Consider the following 18,472-nt stretch of genomic DNA (forward strand, 5'->3'; position numbering starts at 1 on the left):
AAAAATAACATTTATTTCAAAGTGTTGTCACTTTTGATTAATTCACTGTGTCCTTGCTGGAAAAACAAAAACACTTACTCACCCAAAACTTTTGAACGGTGTAAGTTAAGGCAAGAATCTGTAATTTTGGCCTTCTATATATGTTGATGATTGGTTTCACAAAGCATCCCATAATAGTAATTATGCTATTGCTAAGATAAAGTGCTATCAGATTTGCAGTGAACTGCATTCTACTGCGTAATAAGACCGAGGCCCAAAGATTAAGGCAAAGCTTGAACAGTATTGTGGTCTAGGCATAAGAAAAAACTGGAACACACTCACAATCCTTTATCTCCATCTTGAAGGACATCTTCGATAAATTCTATTCTGCTATAAAGTTGAATTGTGAGTCTAGCCAACAGGGTTAAATTCAATTAAAGAGCCAAAAGCTTCATCTTTGAGGCTTCAAATCGTGGTGGCTCACATGTTTCTTGGGGTCCTTTCTCACATGTTATTGGGGTTGTAGCAGAGCACGTTCAATTTGATGTTTTCATCCCAGTGACGCAACAGCAGGAAAAGCTGCCTGGCCGCTGCCCTCAACCCTGCCAGGTCAACCCCCTCTGGCAGCGATTGACACTTCAGCCAGAAATCTGCCTTGGCAGCCACCAGCTCCCACTCCACGAAAAACCCAGCGCAACGGTGCTCCAGCCAGGCCAGAGCTACCGCCGTGGCCCAGCTTGAGCTCTCTATGTCCATTTGTGCCAGTTCCTCTCCATGGGTTTCTGCAGGATCCAATGGAGGACCTTCACAAGTGTCAGTCTCAGAGCCCCGCCCACTGTCAGCCTGCGTGACTCCACCTACCAATTTTGGAGAGCTTTCCTCCAAGGGGTCGGCCCATGAGTCTCGCATGTGTCTCGCTGACGTGGGTGGTGAGGTACAACGGAAAGGGGGGCTCAGACTGCTGCGGTGGCTCAGGTATGGGGACGCTCTTTTCAGCCGGTCCAGAGGGATCTGGATGCACTCGGAGTAGGATTCAGACAGCAGAAACGCACCTGATGCCAACTGTAGGCGCACCTATGAGGACACGAAAAGAGATGTAGGTGACTTCAACTTCAGGCGGGGATTAGTTTTGTAAATCATTATGGAATTACACCAACCAGGGGCAAATAGTCAGGTGTATCTGTCTCCATGTGTCTTTCAGTCTCTGCAGAAAGACAGTGAGGTTTAAGAGGAGCTTGTTTTCCATTGTTGCCCTTTAGTCTGCCCAGATTGAACCTGGAGAACACAGAAATGTAGTGTGATATAAATTAATTACTAAGTGTGTTACTTATGCAGGTCAGCACTTACTTAGACCCGAAGAAACTTTCCACAGAGCGCTGAGAGCGAGAAGACACCGCTGATGGACTGATGCTTCCTCCTGTGCCTCAAAAACACACTATTATTACTCCCACAATTCACCAATGAAATATTGGGTCATTTTAAGGTATAGACAATCATAAAGGTGCAGTCAAACTTTTGTGAGTGATATAAAGGTGATGAGGTTGCCCACACAGATTTCACTTATGAAGCTGCTCATGCAAATTCACAGCACTGACTAACAAATAGCTGCTTGCTTTTAAAGTGACTCCATGCTTTATGGATCACTACAATATTGACAATAGACAATTTATTTGTGAAATTGTAATAATATGTCGCAAATGCGACTGCACCTTAATAAATTTTTTATTTCTCTTATACTCACTTTTGTCCCAGGATGTCATGCTACAAGGGGATGCAGGTGTGTCGTCTCTGTCTGGGTTCAAGAAAACAATAGAAATTCAGTTGTACAATTTTCATGAGTTGTGTGGCTTAATATTTTAGTTGAAACTTTTTAAAAAGATTTTTTGATGACTAGGATATTCAAACGAGCATTTAAATGTCTTCACTGTGACTTTTGCTCAATACGATTTGTCCTTGCAGAATGTTAAGTATTCCTTCTTACAAAAAAAATATATATATATATTGCTGTGCCCAAACTTCTGAATGGTAGTGTAAGTTACTTAAACGTACTATATGTGGACGTGCATATTAAACTTTTTACTTACCTGTTGAGGTGTGTGTGTCTTCTGTTTCTTCACTGACTCTGCTGGAGGGACGGCGTCCGAATCCCACCGAGCACAACCTCTGTCGTCTGCTGCCAGAGTGAGAATTGTGTCCGGTCCCAAACAACACACCTAAAAACACACACACAGGAGAATTTCATTCCCTCCATGTAGTTAAACTTGTCTGTTTTGTGTCACAGGCTTTCTGTGAGACTGAGTGTGAATTGTCTGTGCTGCAGCATGTGTGTGTACCTGTGTGTCGTATGCGTGTGCTCTGAGGTTGATTTCTCGTGTTGGTGTCAGTGGTGGTGAAGCTTGTGTACATTGAGACGATTCCACAGCTCTTGCTGGTCTGGATCGCTTTCATTCTGTACCGTCTGGAAGGACCTACACCCAAACAACAGGGGGAAAACATATGTGGATGGTGCAGCTGCTTTATTACTTCAAATTCAGTTTTTTTTAACTGTTATTCCTACTAGACCTCTTTCAACTTCTATATCAGTTTCTTTCTCCGCCATGTTTTCAAAGTCTCTGATAACAGATCTTGCGGTCAGCTGGTGGATAATCTCATCCCAGGACCCAGTGCTGGTTGAAAGGGTGTCCCACAGAAGAGACAGATCCACACGGACCTCCCAGGATACAGCCCTTCCTCCCAGCATGCCATGGATGACTGAGCGACACTCTGCCCCTGAAGCCTGGAACTCGTTTGGGGGAGCAGCTGAAAATAGACCTTCAGGATCGGTGAAGGTGTCCCAGTCTAGCGGGGAAGCAGGAAACAGTAGGCCATCTGGATAGAGAGTGGTAGGTAAAAAGAAATGGATGATTTAATATTTTGACCATGTTTAAATGCATCGGTGTGTATTTATGTTAATGCATAAACTATTCGAGTGTTTTCCCTCACTGGAGTCTGTCAGACTAGGGCGGGATAGACCTCCTCGTGAAGTGCTGTGGGTGTCTGTGTCACTCTCCTCTAGGCGGCCCCCTACGGCCTGCTCAAATGAGACCTTCTCTAGCGCCCTCCTGAGCCGGTGCATGTCCAGGTCACCCTGCGGGGATGAGAAACTTCGGCCAGCCAGAGCAGAGCGAGCTAGTGCCTTCTGTCTGCGACGAGACTCATCTAAGAGCTTGCCAGCCTACAGAAACATAGACGGAGACTACCAGTTAGAATGATAGTTTTGACATTTATTAATTTATATTTTATGTCAGTATAGCCTTTATTTATTTAAAGGAATAGTTCACCCAGAAATTAGCAGAAAATTTACTCATCCACCAATGTTTGTGGCTGAAGTATGAGTCCTCTATCCATAATATTGCTATATTTCTCCAAATCTCTTCAGAAACAAACTCATCTACATCTTGGATGAGTGTATTTTCTGCTAATTAATTTTTTTGGTAAACTATTTCTTTAATCAGTAACACTTTACAAAAAGTCTTATTTGTTAACATTATTGCATAACATTAACTAGCAATAAACAATATATATTTTATATATATATTTTTACAGCATTTATTAATGTTTGTTAAAAATACAGTTGTTTGTTGCTCATGTTAAATGGTATGCTGTATCTTTCTATATGCTTAGCTTCTAATTTACTAAGATTAATTAATGACGTAGAAGTTTTCATTGTTAGTTCAAGCTAATGTTAACAAATGAGACCTTATTGTAAGGTGTACACTTTAAACTGTAAATATTAGCATCCTAATTTATTTATTTCATTGAATTTCATGTTTACAAAAATTGGGATTTTAAGTAATTTTGGATAAAAGCATCTGCTAAATGGATAATTAAATTGAAATGAATTTTAGTTACCATTTTTTTTTTTTAGGTTTTCGTAAATGGCACATGACAAAAATGTGGACCCACCTGGAATTATTTTTGTTCCTTATCATCTCAAAGATCTTTTAAATGTTTTTTCTTTTTTTTTTGTGGAATCAAAGTTACAAGAGAACCAGTCAATTTTATTTTTAAATTATGTAAATTTCTGTTGCAGGCTTTTTTTTAGATTACTTATAATACACATTATATGTAAAACTTGAAAAACTTTCTTTATGTGTAGTGAATTCTTAAATACATCTGCTGCTGTCACCTTCCCTGATGCAGAATCCGTGTCCCCTGAAGAGGTGATGTTCTGAGTCCATGGAGATTCCCAGCGTGAGAGTCCTCTACCCTGTGTGGGCTCCATTCTCTCCAAGCCATGTGGCAGAGAACCCATGCCCAGCACAGAGCTCTCTGCTTGGGGAGAAACAGACAAGAAGGCCTTCTCACTGCTCAGAGAACAGTGTGTCAACACGTACTGATCCTGAACATAGGAGTCCTGTTGAATACGCCAGCGCACATCACTGGTGCTGTAGTCAGTGTCGCCACCTACGGATCACATAAGGTATGTTGGAAATGGCTACGTTTTTTAAAGTGACTGTTCAAACAAAAATTATAATTCTGTCAGTTACTCACCCTCATTTTGTTCAAAGCTTGTATGGCTTGCTTTTGTTGACTTATTAATAATACAAGACTTCTTCATTGAGTAAATATGATGCAGTGCTGTGTTATTAACATTTTTCAAAAAAATTTATTTTATATAAATTCCACAGATAATGAGTGATGCATATACGTTTCTTTTTTGGATGGGCTATCCCTTTAAGCATGCATTATAGAGACTGTGCACAAATTTTCTATGAATGGAATAGACCTACTACTACTTCTACAACTTCTATGTGGTATCCCACAATGCAGTGTAGTAAAATCATAAACAGATCCTATAGTCTTACCAGGGCTGACGGCGTTATCGGTGGTATGAGCGCAGGAGAATTCCGAAGAGATTTCGCGTGAAATTTCCAGCAGCGCCTCCTCAAAGTCTCCTTCCACCACGCACTCTTTTACAGCATCTCTCTCTCGTTCCTCTGGAGGAACCAGAGGCTGAATAAGCTCAGATGTTGAGGGAGAGAACTCAAAAACCGACCCTGAAGAACCACGTGGACGGCTTCTGTATGGACGAGGCTTCACCTGCTTAGAAACAAGTGTACAGACACAAACTAAGAATTTATGCAACTGTATGCATCTCATTTATATCAACACATCTTCATTTGGCATGTATTGAACAGGAGAAACTATGTGTGGTAGTGTACAGTGTCTCACCTCACTTTTCTGGGCCCTGAATCCAGACATGTCATAGAGAGTGCAGTAGCCAATCAGGCAGTTGCCAGGGTAGAGCGGAGGAATTTCATTGGGTGAGAGAAGGGCCTCCACATTGTCCGGCACATACCAATCAATCCTTACATCCATCAACACAGGTTCCAGAGCTTTCTTTAGACATTTAATCAACTGTAGAGAATAATCATAACACTGATAACTACACTACAATACAGATATAGGTGAATAGTTTTTAAGAAATCTCTGCAGATTTCCACAGACAAATATCAAGGTACTACCATATTTTTTTGGACATGGTACTACAGTACTTACTTATTTTAAACACGGTATATTCAGAAGTACCTTGGAGTTAAATAAATAAAATAAATACCATAGCACAAGATTTTCAGTACCATGGTATATTTCAAAGAACCATAATTTTGTTTTCACGAAAATAAATGCTCTACAATGTAACAATTGAAACCAAAGAAATTAAGACCATAAATACCATTAATATTAAGGACAAAATATTAGGTTTGTATATTAACTGTTGTTCTGTAAAATAAAATAATAATAATAATTATAAATTATTATTAATATCATTATTTTTACTACCACTACTAATAAATAATAGTTTTTACTATTAATAGTACTATAAAATAGTATTAATTCATATTTCAAAATTTTTACTTTATTATTAGTTACTAAATAGTAATAGTAGTCTTTATTCATTTGTTTAATTTTATATTTTAAATAATAAAATTAAATATTATTTATAATAAAAATGATGATTATTATTTTATAGTTATAAATAATATTTTATTGTATTATTATTAAAAGTATAAATTATATAAATACTTTAATACTGGTTTAAACTGAGTTGATAATAGCGGTTCTGTGTCTGTCCCTGTAGAGGGCGCTGTGAACTCTCACACCTTTGGCTGGAGCCTTTCTTCCTCACTGAGAAACTCTGTACTGCCTCCTGTAACCTTGGCAACGCCCTGCAGTAGCCTCCTACAGGCCTGAGGACCAAGACCCAGACTGAAACACCTGGAACAACACCAAGAATATGCTGAAACACAGATACTTTGATGCAAATACACTGGCTCTTTATATATATATATAGTGCATTTGTATGACATAAATATTCATATGAAATATTCTTTTTTACAGTGGATTATATATGCGTATGTATGGCTTCATGTCTGCAGAAATATTTCAAGAAACATTTTGCATGACTCAAGATACCCATTGTTCAGATATGAGGGTAAAGAGAATATGTTTAGTATTCCCCTGACAAAAATCTGCACCATTTCACTAATTAAATGTCTGAAGAGAAACAGAAGCCAGGCGACACACACACACACACACACACACACACACACACACACACAAGCTGTTTGGAATTCAGGTCTGCTTCGCCTGGGTCGAAGGCTTTTAAATGTCTTGACTGAGTATCAATAACGAGTCTGTGTTCCAGTACAGTGAAAGCTATATATGTCTGTGTGTGTGTGTGTGTGTGTGTTAGCTGAAGAGCATTTCTCTCTAAATATAAGTCAGTGTATTATAGGAGGAGGATCTTTTTTTTTTGCTGTATAATGTAAGCACAGTCAGATGAAATACATTTCTCAACCTCAGCTTTATTTTTGTTTACTGGAAGTGACTGCAGCAAATACAAGTATGTTTGGAATCTGGATTACAGCTGTTTCCCATCTGACTGGCTAAATGAGTTTTTCATCTAGATACATTATCGAGGCATTGGGTGTATCCATGGTAATGCCTTAGATGAAATTGATCAGATGTTTAAGTGCTCTAAGTGTTTAGTTGGTGACAAAAGTGTCTGCTAGCGTGAAAACTGTTTTTTGCTGTGAAGTGAAAGGTGTTTAGCTTGTTTTAAAGGGTGTTCTATTATGCTCCTTCACAAAGACTTGATTTTGTTTTGGGGGTGTATTAAATAGGCTCTCATACTAGGTTGTTCAAAAAATACATTATATTTTACATTTATTACAACCCCTCTCTTCTCAGTCTGGCATGAACAGCTCAAATAGTTCCTGTATCAAATGAAGGCCAACATTCTGAAATACGAAATGTAATGTGATTGGTTAGCTGGGCCAGTGTGTGTTGTGATTGGATGAACTCGGCGTCTGGTCTAAAAAATGTCATGCCCCCTCCCACAGCTGGCTTCGAGCTTCAGAGTAAATATGAGTCAAAATCAAATCCAATCAATTTGAGCCTGATTTAAACCCAGATAAGTGTAACTAAATTTATTTGCCTTGGAAATTTAGCGTGTCTTCGTCATAGTGATAAAACGTATTGCTTTCTCTAGTGCAGCTCAACCAGGTCTCGTCCCATTAATTGATATTTGTGATATCACAAATCCTGGAAAATATGCGTTGTAGTCCAAACGAGTCGTTAGTTGTAGTTTTTTAAAAGTTTTACATTTCTTTTAAATTTAAAATCTCTACAATACTTTGATCTTTGTGACTTTGCAGATCTTTTTTTATGCTCAAACCACAACATTACAGACTAACTAAAGTTGAAAAAGTGAAAAAGCATAATAGGACCCCTTTAAAAGTGTTTGCTGACGTAAAATATGCAGTGTGTGCAAAATGTGAGTGAGCTGGTTTTTGGGCGCTGATCTGAGTGATATTTGGGAGCTGGTTTTAAAACTTGTTTGCTGATGTGATTGTGAAGTGGCTTAGCCATTTTTTAAAATAATTCTAAAAGTGTTTGCTGATCTAAAATCTTAATATATTGCAAAAAAAAAAAAAAAAAGGAAGCTATATACTTTCAAAATATATCTTAAAAGTAATGATTATTGTGAACGGCCATCTGTTCAGATTAACTTATTTTATGTTAGGTGTTACCTGGCATGGTGTCTTCTATGCTAATTTAATCAAACATTTCAGTTTTTACCTGACGTTACTGGCGTTCCTCCTGACCAGTTCTAAAATGTGGCCTACATTGCTGCAGGTTCCATCCATGATGATGAAGAGCTGTCGCGGGCAGCTGCGGTGGATGGGCTGCCGATAAACCCAGGACAGTGCCCCCCACAGGTTAGCACCACCTTGGTCTGTGCGAATCTTCTGGATGTACGCCAATGCCTGAGTCACTGTGCTCTGAAGAATGAAAGAGGGAGAGAATGTCCCTTTAGCCCTGTTTTTTTTGGGAGCATCAGTTAACAAGGTTTTTACTGTAACATGTTTTAGTTTTACCCCTTTATTACCCATTAAGGAAATAACTTAAATAAAATCTTACATGAATATAAAAATTGAATACACAACTGAGTAAAAGAAAAAAACATTTAGACCTTACAGGTCAGAGTTAACAGAGTATCTTTCATTATATGTTAAGGCAAGACAAGGGGACCCCCCCCCCCTTCAAATAAAGGTCAAGATTACCTCAAACTCTAAATAACTGGCAATTTTTAACCAAAAGTGATGTTTCAAAGAAATATTCCAGGCTTAAATAATATAACTATTTAAAAAAACAGCATCTGGAGACCATAATAAATCCGTGTTTTAATTTGTGAAAAAAATAAATGTTAAAACTTAAGCTGTATTTATCTATAATATAAATCAGTGCTTTTTTCTGTATATTGGCCTTTGTGGGTTGTACCTTTACGGAAGAATCTGTATTTTTTTATATTTCCCATAATTTCCCATGGCAGTCATTTTTGACCATGAAGAATAGAATTGTGAATTTTTAATGACCATTTGGTCTTTTTCAATCATATCCAACATTTTTGTGTGTTCACTCAATGCAACAAAAGTCACCAAGTTTTTTATACCATTTTCAATGAAGTTACAATTAAAAAAATTAAATAAAAAATGAAAACGTAACAATTTTGAGTCAAAAGTATTTGAAGATCACCGAGGGCTAGAGATGCTCTATTTGGTGGAAATGTGAAGAGCAGTGGTGCACAATGGAGCAAAACAAGTTTGTTTTTGATCACTGCATCCTGTAAAATGCATGATGGCACCATATGGCTCGTGCTGTTTTAAAACAATTTGTCCTACCAGACCCTGGACCTGCTTCAACCTGATATTGCAGTGTCATGGCAACCAATAGTAGCGACCTGGACAGAGATTGCTATCAGCAGGTCACTCAAAGGTAAACATTAATCCAGAACCCTGTGTGATCTCCATCTTTTCTGAGGTTCAGTTTCTCCTCAAATAAATGCAATGCGATGAGATTGGAGAAAGACTAACATCTGTGCAGGGCTTGCTGGAGTTGAAAAGAGGCCTGACTGTAGAGCAGATGCTAGTGATGTTCAGTATAGAGCGAGTCGGCAGACTCTTGATAGCCACCAACATTCCCTCCTGTCAAAGAAATGAAACCACAAGAACATTTACGGTTATTTTCAACTGGCGTAAACTGCATATTCAGAGTGGAATCCTATTCGATTATATTGGTTGTTTCTAGCTTTGTAGCTGGAATTGCTGTAGGTTGCTTTATACAAGAGCTGCTAACTTCTGATGGCAACAGCGATTTTAAAGTACCACTGATCCGTGCTTTATAGCAGATAATAACAGTTTGAGTGGAAAAATCATGTACTGAAGACTAAATAGCACATTTTAGTGGCAGAAGAGCAGCTGCTCATGCAAGATAAGGCAAGAACCTTGATCTTGTTGATGTTGTGCTGCGTCATTGTGTTGCTGTTGTCAATGAGGAAGATGAGCTCTCTGCTGGCCTGCTGCAGTTCTGTTGGTTCTGACAGTAGATCTGGGCAGAAGTTAAGCATCAGGACGGGGTTCAAGAGCAGATCCTTGTGATAGCGTCTTCGCACAAACTCCAGCTGGAGGCACATGCATGCATGACATAACAACAACATTCTCAATGAAGTTCTTAAAAGACAATCAAGATGAAGTCAGCAGTGCAGGTATCTAGTAGTAATAATCTTACCCTCTTCTCAGACTCTGCCTCTTTTCGGGCAAAACGGTTGAAATCACGTCGAGCACGGATCTGCTGCTCGTATTCACTAAATGTGAGTCGGCCCCTCTCTAGGATGACCAATGGGCTGTGAGGCTCTGCAGGCAACAGTGACAGGGACTTGCAGGTGATTATAGTATCATTGATACATTATTACAGTATCTGTTGATATTTTGATTTAGGTTTTATTTTTCGAGTTTTCTGTTTTCATTTTATTTTGTTTAATTTTCTTTGAAATTTTCTTGTGCGTTTTTGTCATTTTTATTAAATGATTACAAATATTTATATACGTTTTTATTTATTAGTTTATTTCTTTAGTTTGAATTATTTTAGTACTTCAACTTAAATGAAAATGAGCTGGCGACTAACTGAAATAAAATAGTTTTTTATTTATTTTATTTCAGTAAAGGCTATATCTTTTCAAGCAAAACTTTTTAATTGTTTTGGTTTTAGTTTAGTTCCCGATAAAAACCCTGATGCTTGGTCATATTTTGGGCTTTTCTTATTAGCCTTTTGCTACATTGCACGGAGTATAATAGGTTCAACTCTCATAACATAAATACAATAGGATTTATGTAAATTAATGTACTAAAACTGAAAACTTCTTCAAAAATTTGGGAATGGTAAACTGCAATGCTCAGTTTGGCAACTGTAGGAGAGGAAGTGCCATCTTCCAATTTAAAGTAAATTGTTTTATTGCTAAAGGCATCAGCAGTTTTTAATGCTATAAATTGCATCAATGTTAGCTGTAAAAAAAAAAAATCATTCTGTAACATGATTTAAATTGGACAAACTAATTTTATGCTAAGTTTGTTGCTGTTTTATAACATACTACTGAAATGTAAACTGAACACAGAGATTGTCTGTTTACTTTTTACTGCATTCAAGCAGATATGAGCTATATGGCATGCATAACTGGAAAATGCCAAACAGTATGATTTAACATGTGCAGTCAGTTCTCACCGCTAAGGTGTAGTATTATTTCCAGATGTCGGTCACATGAATGCTCCTCCGCCAGTGTGATGTAGGTTGCAGACGCAGACTGTGCACTGGGGTCAGCGTCTGCACGCAGGGCATGGGTAGGGCTTTCCAGACCTAAAAACACAGAGATAGCATAAGAAGGGTTACAGAGTCTGTTTACCCGACATTTCAGCACTGATTTGATTAGTTGCTATGAAAGAACATTATGCTGGTGGGAATCTTTGACATCTGACCCTCGAGGAACTTAAGATATGATAAAACAGATTCACAAGTGAAGACTGATCCTGACATTTAAATTAATTATGTTTCAGACAGACTTTTGATATAAATCTAGAAATGCATAATAATAATAAAATATATATATATATATATATATATATATATATATATATATATATATATATATACAGTATATATATATATATATATATATATATATATATATATATATATATATATATATATATTTATATATATATATATATATATATGGAAAGGTTAGTTAGTTTAATGTTAAAACTAAGGTTTTGGCTTGATCGTCAGTTCAGTCCTGTATAGTTTAATTTTAAAATGATTTCTAATGTTTGGAGTCAGTATTTTTTTATTTATTTTTTTTGCTAATGAAACAAACACTTTAACAAATGCTTAAATTGATTAAAGGTGATGGTAAAGACTTTTAGACTGCTACAAAAATCCCCATTTCTGGTAAATGCTGTTCTTGAATTTTTTATTCATCAAAATCCTTAAAAAGATCATTTTTTTCCAAAAATATCAAGTGTTTTCAACACTGATAATAATAGCAAATGTTTCTTGAGCAGCCAATCAGCATATTAGAAAGATTTCTGAAAGATCGTGTGACACTGAAGACTGGAGGAATGACTGGTGAAAATTCAGACATCACAGGAATAAATTACATTTTTTAATGCATTCAAATAAAACATTTCACAATATTACTGTAATAAATAAATGCAGCCTTGCTGAGCATAAGAGACTAATTGCAAAAATAAAAAAAATCATACAGACCCCAAACTTTTGAACACTAATGCACCATGATATTAAAAGAGAACCATATTCATACTAAAGTATACTGTTAATAGATATATGGTACTGTAGTCCAAAAATGGTACTCCATTAAATTACTATGGTAAATATAAAGTAAAAATAATGTTAAAATATAGTGGTCAAAAACATCATGTTACCATGGTTCACGTCTAAATGAAATCATATGTACAAATCACGTAAATGTCCAAAAAGTGTCAAATAATTTCTCTGTTCTGTCCTATTCAGTGTATATTACAGTTGAGCCAGCTGCAATGGAACAGCGTCACTGCTGGACTGTGATTTAGGACTCTCCATCACCCTGCCTCCATCTCTCTCCTCTGTGCTAGTGGCCCGGAGCCTGAGCCAAACACTCTCTCTGCACACACCCTCGCAGACATGCTTTGGCTCCTTCTGGCAGGCGCACTGATATCTATCATAATCACTGATGTCCATGCCAAGTTTTACGCTAACTGAATTATTTCAGAACACAAGCTGAACCTGCATGAACAAACAGAAAAAGGGGCTCTTCTGTCCTTCTGTCAGAGAAAGAGACAGATAAGAGACAAGCTCACCTTGTGTCTACTCCTCTGGATGTCATAGTTCTAGATCGTTTCTGCTTTTACATGGAAGGCCTTGCTGTAGTATAAAAGTGACTTATGTTGTATAGGTTGCACAGAGATATATGAATGTTACCGGCCAGCAGACAAGCTCCTCGAACCAGCAGCTGGAAACTGAGCTGATAAGGCGAGAGGTTTGTGGCCGTGCTGTTGAGCAAGGCATGTGTGCACTGCTGCCCGACTCCCAGCATCCTCTCCTGCTTCCCAGACACGCTACCAAAGCACGTAGTCGGGCTGAAGGAGAGACGTGAAAAGGATTTCTAGAGAGGTCAAACCCACAATTTTCACTATTTGTTTTTTCAGATGTTGTAAATCGAGTAATGGTGTTTCATAACAATATATTTATTACTTTGTGATTTTGCTGTTATTTAGTTTATTTACACACATTAAAAGGTTTGGGGATAGCAAGATAAAATAAATTAATACTTTTATTCAACTGGGATTAATTAAATTGTTATTGATATTTACTTCACCTGTTCTCATCTGATTTCCCCCCATTTTCACTCTTTCCTGGATGGATCCGTGATCTGACTATAGGTGTGAGCACTGTGGGATAAACCAGGTGGATTGCGCCATTTTCAAGTGTCGGAAGTTCAAGGGTGGTACTGATGACAACGGACACAATTTCTAGCGGCCCAATCTGGCCTGTGCTCACAATGAAAGTGCTCCTCTCTAGGTCCTCATCCAGCAACAGATGACCTTAAATGAAAAAAAAATATATATGTACATGAACCTGAAAAAAGTAAAAACTGAATGTTGGCTCTCAAAGTCAAAACCGTAAAAGTGAGATTAATTTAAAATCTGTGTATGCATTCAAGGGCCATCTAAAACAGGCACAGAGCCAACACAGCTCTCTGAAATAATGAATGCTACCTGCATACTTCAGGCTGGGCAAATACAAACCACTGTAAGGAGAACACAAAATTTACGAGAAAGCCAAATAAATTTTTGTAGCATGTGCTTTTGAACAGTGACAAAGGCCTTTAACAATACAAATACATTTTGTAAATGCTGCATTCATGAACAATGAATATATATTTAAAAAAACACATGAAAAAATTCCAGAGCTACCAAAAAAAAAAAAAAAAAAAAAGGAAGTTCATTCCCAATATTCTAAAGATGACTGCTTGCTTGTTTCTCTGATGTATGCGGTCTATAATAAACAGAACATTATTGTCCATTGGTGTGGATGCCAACATTATCAGCCTTGGTGTGAACTGGACCTTAACAGGTTAAAACGCTCACCGTTGGAGCACTGTATTTCCAGACCTGTTCCTCCACAGCATCCCCACTCCTTGCTGTGACCACACTGAGTGTGCAGTGTCGATCCTGGGCAGCAGTCTAGACAGCAGTCCTCTAGCTTCCCACGGCTCTGGAGCTCCAAACTGACCAGCCTGCCGGAAACTACTGCCTCAAAACCCACCACAACCTCCTTCTCCCCCAGAGGATACACAAACACACCTGAGCAGGTGAGAAGGACATGGTTTATTTTGATGACAAGTGTTTATTTTCCTACTTATCTGAATGGTTCTGCAGTATGTGTGTGTGATCACTTACCCTCTACAGGGTCAGGGTCAGTATTCACATATGTAAGATGAGCCGTGATGCCCAGAGAGCAGCCGTTTGCACAGGAAGTGATGTCGGATGTTTTCAGCAAAAGTGGAGCCCATGTTGTGCGATTTTTCAATCCTGGCATTTTCCTTAAGAGAATATCATCTGTGTAAGCTAATTATGCCTGCTAAGAGGATGTTAATGACGAGATCCCTGAAGAATATTAAGCATGATAATTAATAAGCTTCATTTAATTAAAATGTTGACTTTGGTAGTCATGAGAGTTAATTTACTAACTAAACTCTTAGAAAAGTCATTAAGAATAGCACCCAATATACTGTGTTAATATAGCTAAAAAAATCTGTATTAAATTTGAACCCATATTTTGAATTGTGCATTGCATAGTGATGTGTTTTAATTAAGGATATTTAACAGAAAATGGATAGATCCTGGCATAAAATTATCAGTACCCATTCCATTTCTTTCTTTCTTTTTTTTTTTTTTTAAAGCTGCAGTAGGGAACTTTTGATGCTCTAGCGGTTAATAAACAGAACTGCTTGCGTCTTGCAGAAGAACATCGTAGCCGGAACTACTTCTCTCTGTTTATGTCTATGAAGAATCACAAAGGTACTGGGTTACTCCGCCGCGGTACCCCCGAAGCAATCTGAAATAGTCCGAATATAAACACTTATTATAGGTGCACCCTAGTGATTCAGGACAAGCTAAAAACACGGTTTGGACAATGGATTCATGGTGTACTCGCTTATTATATACATTTTTCTACATTTTGAACACAAACAAAGTTACGGACCGCAGCTCTGATTGGTTGATTCTTAACGGGAGCGATGGAGTTTCTGCAAATGGCAATAGGAGCACTGGGAGGAGCCAGAGGAGCTTGATTTTTTCACAGATTATCTGTCTCATATTCTACTGTCAGGACATAGTGACAGGTTTAACAAATATGTAAAAAATATATATTTACAAAAGTTACCTACTGCAGCTTTAAGTCTCTTTTTCAGCTGTCTATGGTTAAAATTCAGTCTTTGTGTTGTAGTAATATTTTTGTCCGTAGACAGTTGTTTGTATTTACAGTTTTCCTGGAATAATCTTTAGCAGAATTTTTACAGCCAGAGTTATTATCAAAAACTAAACCAAATTTAAAAAGGGAAATAAATAACTAAATATTAAAAACATTTTATTTAGGCAAAAACTTATTTTATTTCAGTGAATTGCTAATGTAACATTTCTCAATTCTGATTTTTCTTAAGTCTAATTTGAAGTACTAATAAAACTCAATGGTAACTAATAGACATATTTTTAAAACAATAAAAAAAATCATAAAAATGACACAAGCACAGAACAAAATGACTTAAACCTAAAATTTAAAAACAGAGTTAAATAAAACTGATAAAAACTATAATAGAATATTAATATTTATACAAAAATAAAACTTAACTGCAAAACCACCAGTTTTATACTGTTTTAAATAGATGTAATAGGCTGGTACAAAATGGGCAAACTTGCTAAACCGAATCTCAGACAACATTTCTGAGTCAGTGGCAGCAAATTTCCATCTGATTATTTGCTTCAGCTACCATGAAACATTTTAAGAGCTGACACAACCTCTTATTCACACTACTGGACATGTCCATCCCGCATGCTGCCTGGCAACCGGGAGGCACTCATCCTGTCACAGTGGGAATGTACGTGTCAAACATTAACTGATTGGTCAATAGTGCAGCAGCACATGCATACAAACATCAGCAGCAAGCGTAATGCTCAAGTCAACGGCCTGCTGTCTCTGTAGAGGTGCAGATGCTAGAATTAGGGGAAAGAGGATCAAATTCAGATGATCAAATTTCAAATCTTGAAATCTGTAATTTGGTATTATGAGCATTATAATTTTCTGATCTAATGGGAGAATATTGCATTTTGGGTTCACTGGTTAATGATGCAGTGGTGTTTGTTCTGTGCACAAGGTCTCTCAGGTGCTCCTTGAACAAGGTGCACTAACACCTGCCACCTGGACTCAAGTCCACTTACTGAGATTTACTGTGCCGTGATTAAATGTCAAGCATGCATGAATACAAACAGCACACTAGTGTGTGTTTATGAGTAAATTGCTTTTACGAAGATTAAAGGTTGACTTTTGACTTGCTGAGTTGTAGTCATTGTGTGCAACTAAATATTTTGTATTCTTGCCAACATCGTTTCAAATAACAATAGATCTAAATGCATTTAGATAAACTGTTTGTATAGTAAAAAAAAAAAAAAACAATGGTCAAGCTTTACAGTGTCCTATATATGTATCAAACACATGGAACAATGCCACAGATATATATATAAACAAGGAAAGGATTCAAGATACTCTCTTGACTTGCTAACTTTAGGTGAACACACATCTTGAACTAACTTTTTTTCTTTTTTTTTAACACTGTACAAATCATTCTTTAAATGCATTTAAATGAAATGAAATTAGATTATTTCAAGTTTTAGATCAAAGTCATTACAGAAATAAAGAAAGGTACGTGAAATTCTATTTACAAAACAAAAAGATAAAGGATAAGCGTAAGTTGCTTAAATGAATTTCGAGGTCTTTGTGTCATGAATCATTCCTAATATTTTCATGATGAGAATCATAACGGTAACCAAAACTGAATAAACATCATTTCAGTTGTTTTTTATTTTTCTCGTCAACAGTAAACTTAACGCAAATCTATCAACCGTTATTGGTAGACATTCATTTTCATAACATCACTGTCCGCATGATTAATAACAAATGATCCATATAATAACTACTGAAATGTTTTATGTTTTGAAAAGTATGCACTTTACGAACACGTCGAGTTTTGACTTACTTGATAAGCTGCTCGTGGATTTTAGCCCGGTTTGCTGTGAATCGGACGGTGGCGTGTTACAGGTCTCTCTCCATCTGTCACTCTCTCTGGGCGGAATATAGGGACTCGAGCGCGAGCCACACTTCATTACAGCGCGCATGCACGCACGCGCAGGGAAACAAGGACAAATGGAATTAAACATACATTTCAAGCTAAAAAACCTTATGCACAGTTGCTTTAAATTAGCAACGTTCTATAATTATATTCTACGTAATTGTTAAATGGTTACATAAACATTTAGGTTTTTATATTTCGGTTCTTTTATTTATTTATTTAGCCTATTGTTTGCTTTGTTTTTTTATTTTTCATAATATCATCAGTTACTGCTTCATGCTTTATTGCTCTGCATTTGAATGATAACATTTGATTTGACACCTTTTATTAATCAGGCACTATTGAAGTTATTAAATTGTTTTGCTTATTTGGTTTTGACTTAAAAGGCCCACCAGAGGGAGACAACTTTTCAAGAAAAAAATAAAATAAAAAATTGAAATCAATTAAGATTCATATTAAAACATCAAAATGACTGGTCTGATGAGTAACGCGAGGCAAAAGGCATTCAACAGCAGAGCATCATATTAACATTAATTTGAAAAGACCGAATGGTTTTTCGTATGTTCAGCACCATGGACAGCTCTATCACTTTCAGATCCATTTTGCCAGGAGACAGGATAAGGAATAATTAGATTAAATAGCATTAATTGTTTCTGTTTAATTGTATTTATCTGGTATGAATGACAGTTCAGACAGGATGATGAATAAATAAGATATTTGTGCTGAAAAGCTGAAAAATACCAATGAAATTGCAATTGCAAACAAAGTTGAATGTGAGAGGGTATATATGAGGGTAAACATATATATATATATATATATATATATATATATATATATATATATATATATATATATATATATATTAGGGCTGTCAAATTATTAAACATTTTAATCAAATTAATCAGAATTTTCATTGGATTAATCAGGATTAATCACTATTTGCAACTACACCTGAATCCTAACCATTTTTTTTTTCTGAAATGCATACCAAAAGATAAATAACAGGACACAGATACATAATTTTCATGTATTGTTTCATCGTGTGGTTCTTTTTTTCTGAATTTCAAAAGTTTAACATATACTTAGATCAAATTTACATGAGCACTTTATCAAACCATGCCATTTAACTACAGACAGTGTAAGAGTTTTAGGTGAACCAGTGGCGTAGCAACCGGGGGGGACGGGGGGGACACGTCCCCCGCACTTTTAGAA

General features: G+C 36.8%; 1 protein-coding gene across 1 annotated transcript; it reads right to left on the reverse strand.

Moving 5' to 3' along the window:
- Positions 1-104: 104 nt before the first annotated feature.
- On the reverse strand, positions 105-17,244 carry vwa5b2 (von Willebrand factor A domain containing 5B2). Its single transcript, XM_026248510.1, has 22 exons — positions 17,168-17,244; positions 14,316-14,458; positions 14,004-14,219; positions 13,232-13,457; positions 12,835-12,992; positions 11,083-11,214; positions 10,093-10,217; positions 9,809-9,985; positions 9,399-9,509; positions 8,104-8,306; positions 6,123-6,237; positions 5,194-5,379; positions 4,827-5,064; positions 4,148-4,425; positions 2,962-3,193; positions 2,542-2,847; positions 2,313-2,447; positions 2,064-2,192; positions 1,721-1,771; positions 1,327-1,402; positions 1,137-1,254; positions 105-1,053 (listed from the first exon to the last, which is right to left on the reverse strand). Exons 2-22 carry the CDS (start codon positions 14,452-14,454, stop codon positions 484-486), a joined length of 3,921 nt encoding a protein of 1,306 aa, XP_026104295.1. The 5' UTR covers positions 14,455-14,458; positions 17,168-17,244; the 3' UTR covers positions 105-483.
- Between the last annotated feature and the right edge of the window lie 1,228 nt (positions 17,245-18,472).

This window comes from Carassius auratus, unplaced genomic scaffold (genome assembly GCF_003368295.1).
Source record: "Carassius auratus strain Wakin unplaced genomic scaffold, ASM336829v1 scaf_tig00017776, whole genome shotgun sequence".
NCBI lineage: Eukaryota > Metazoa > Chordata > Actinopteri > Cypriniformes > Cyprinidae > Carassius > Carassius auratus.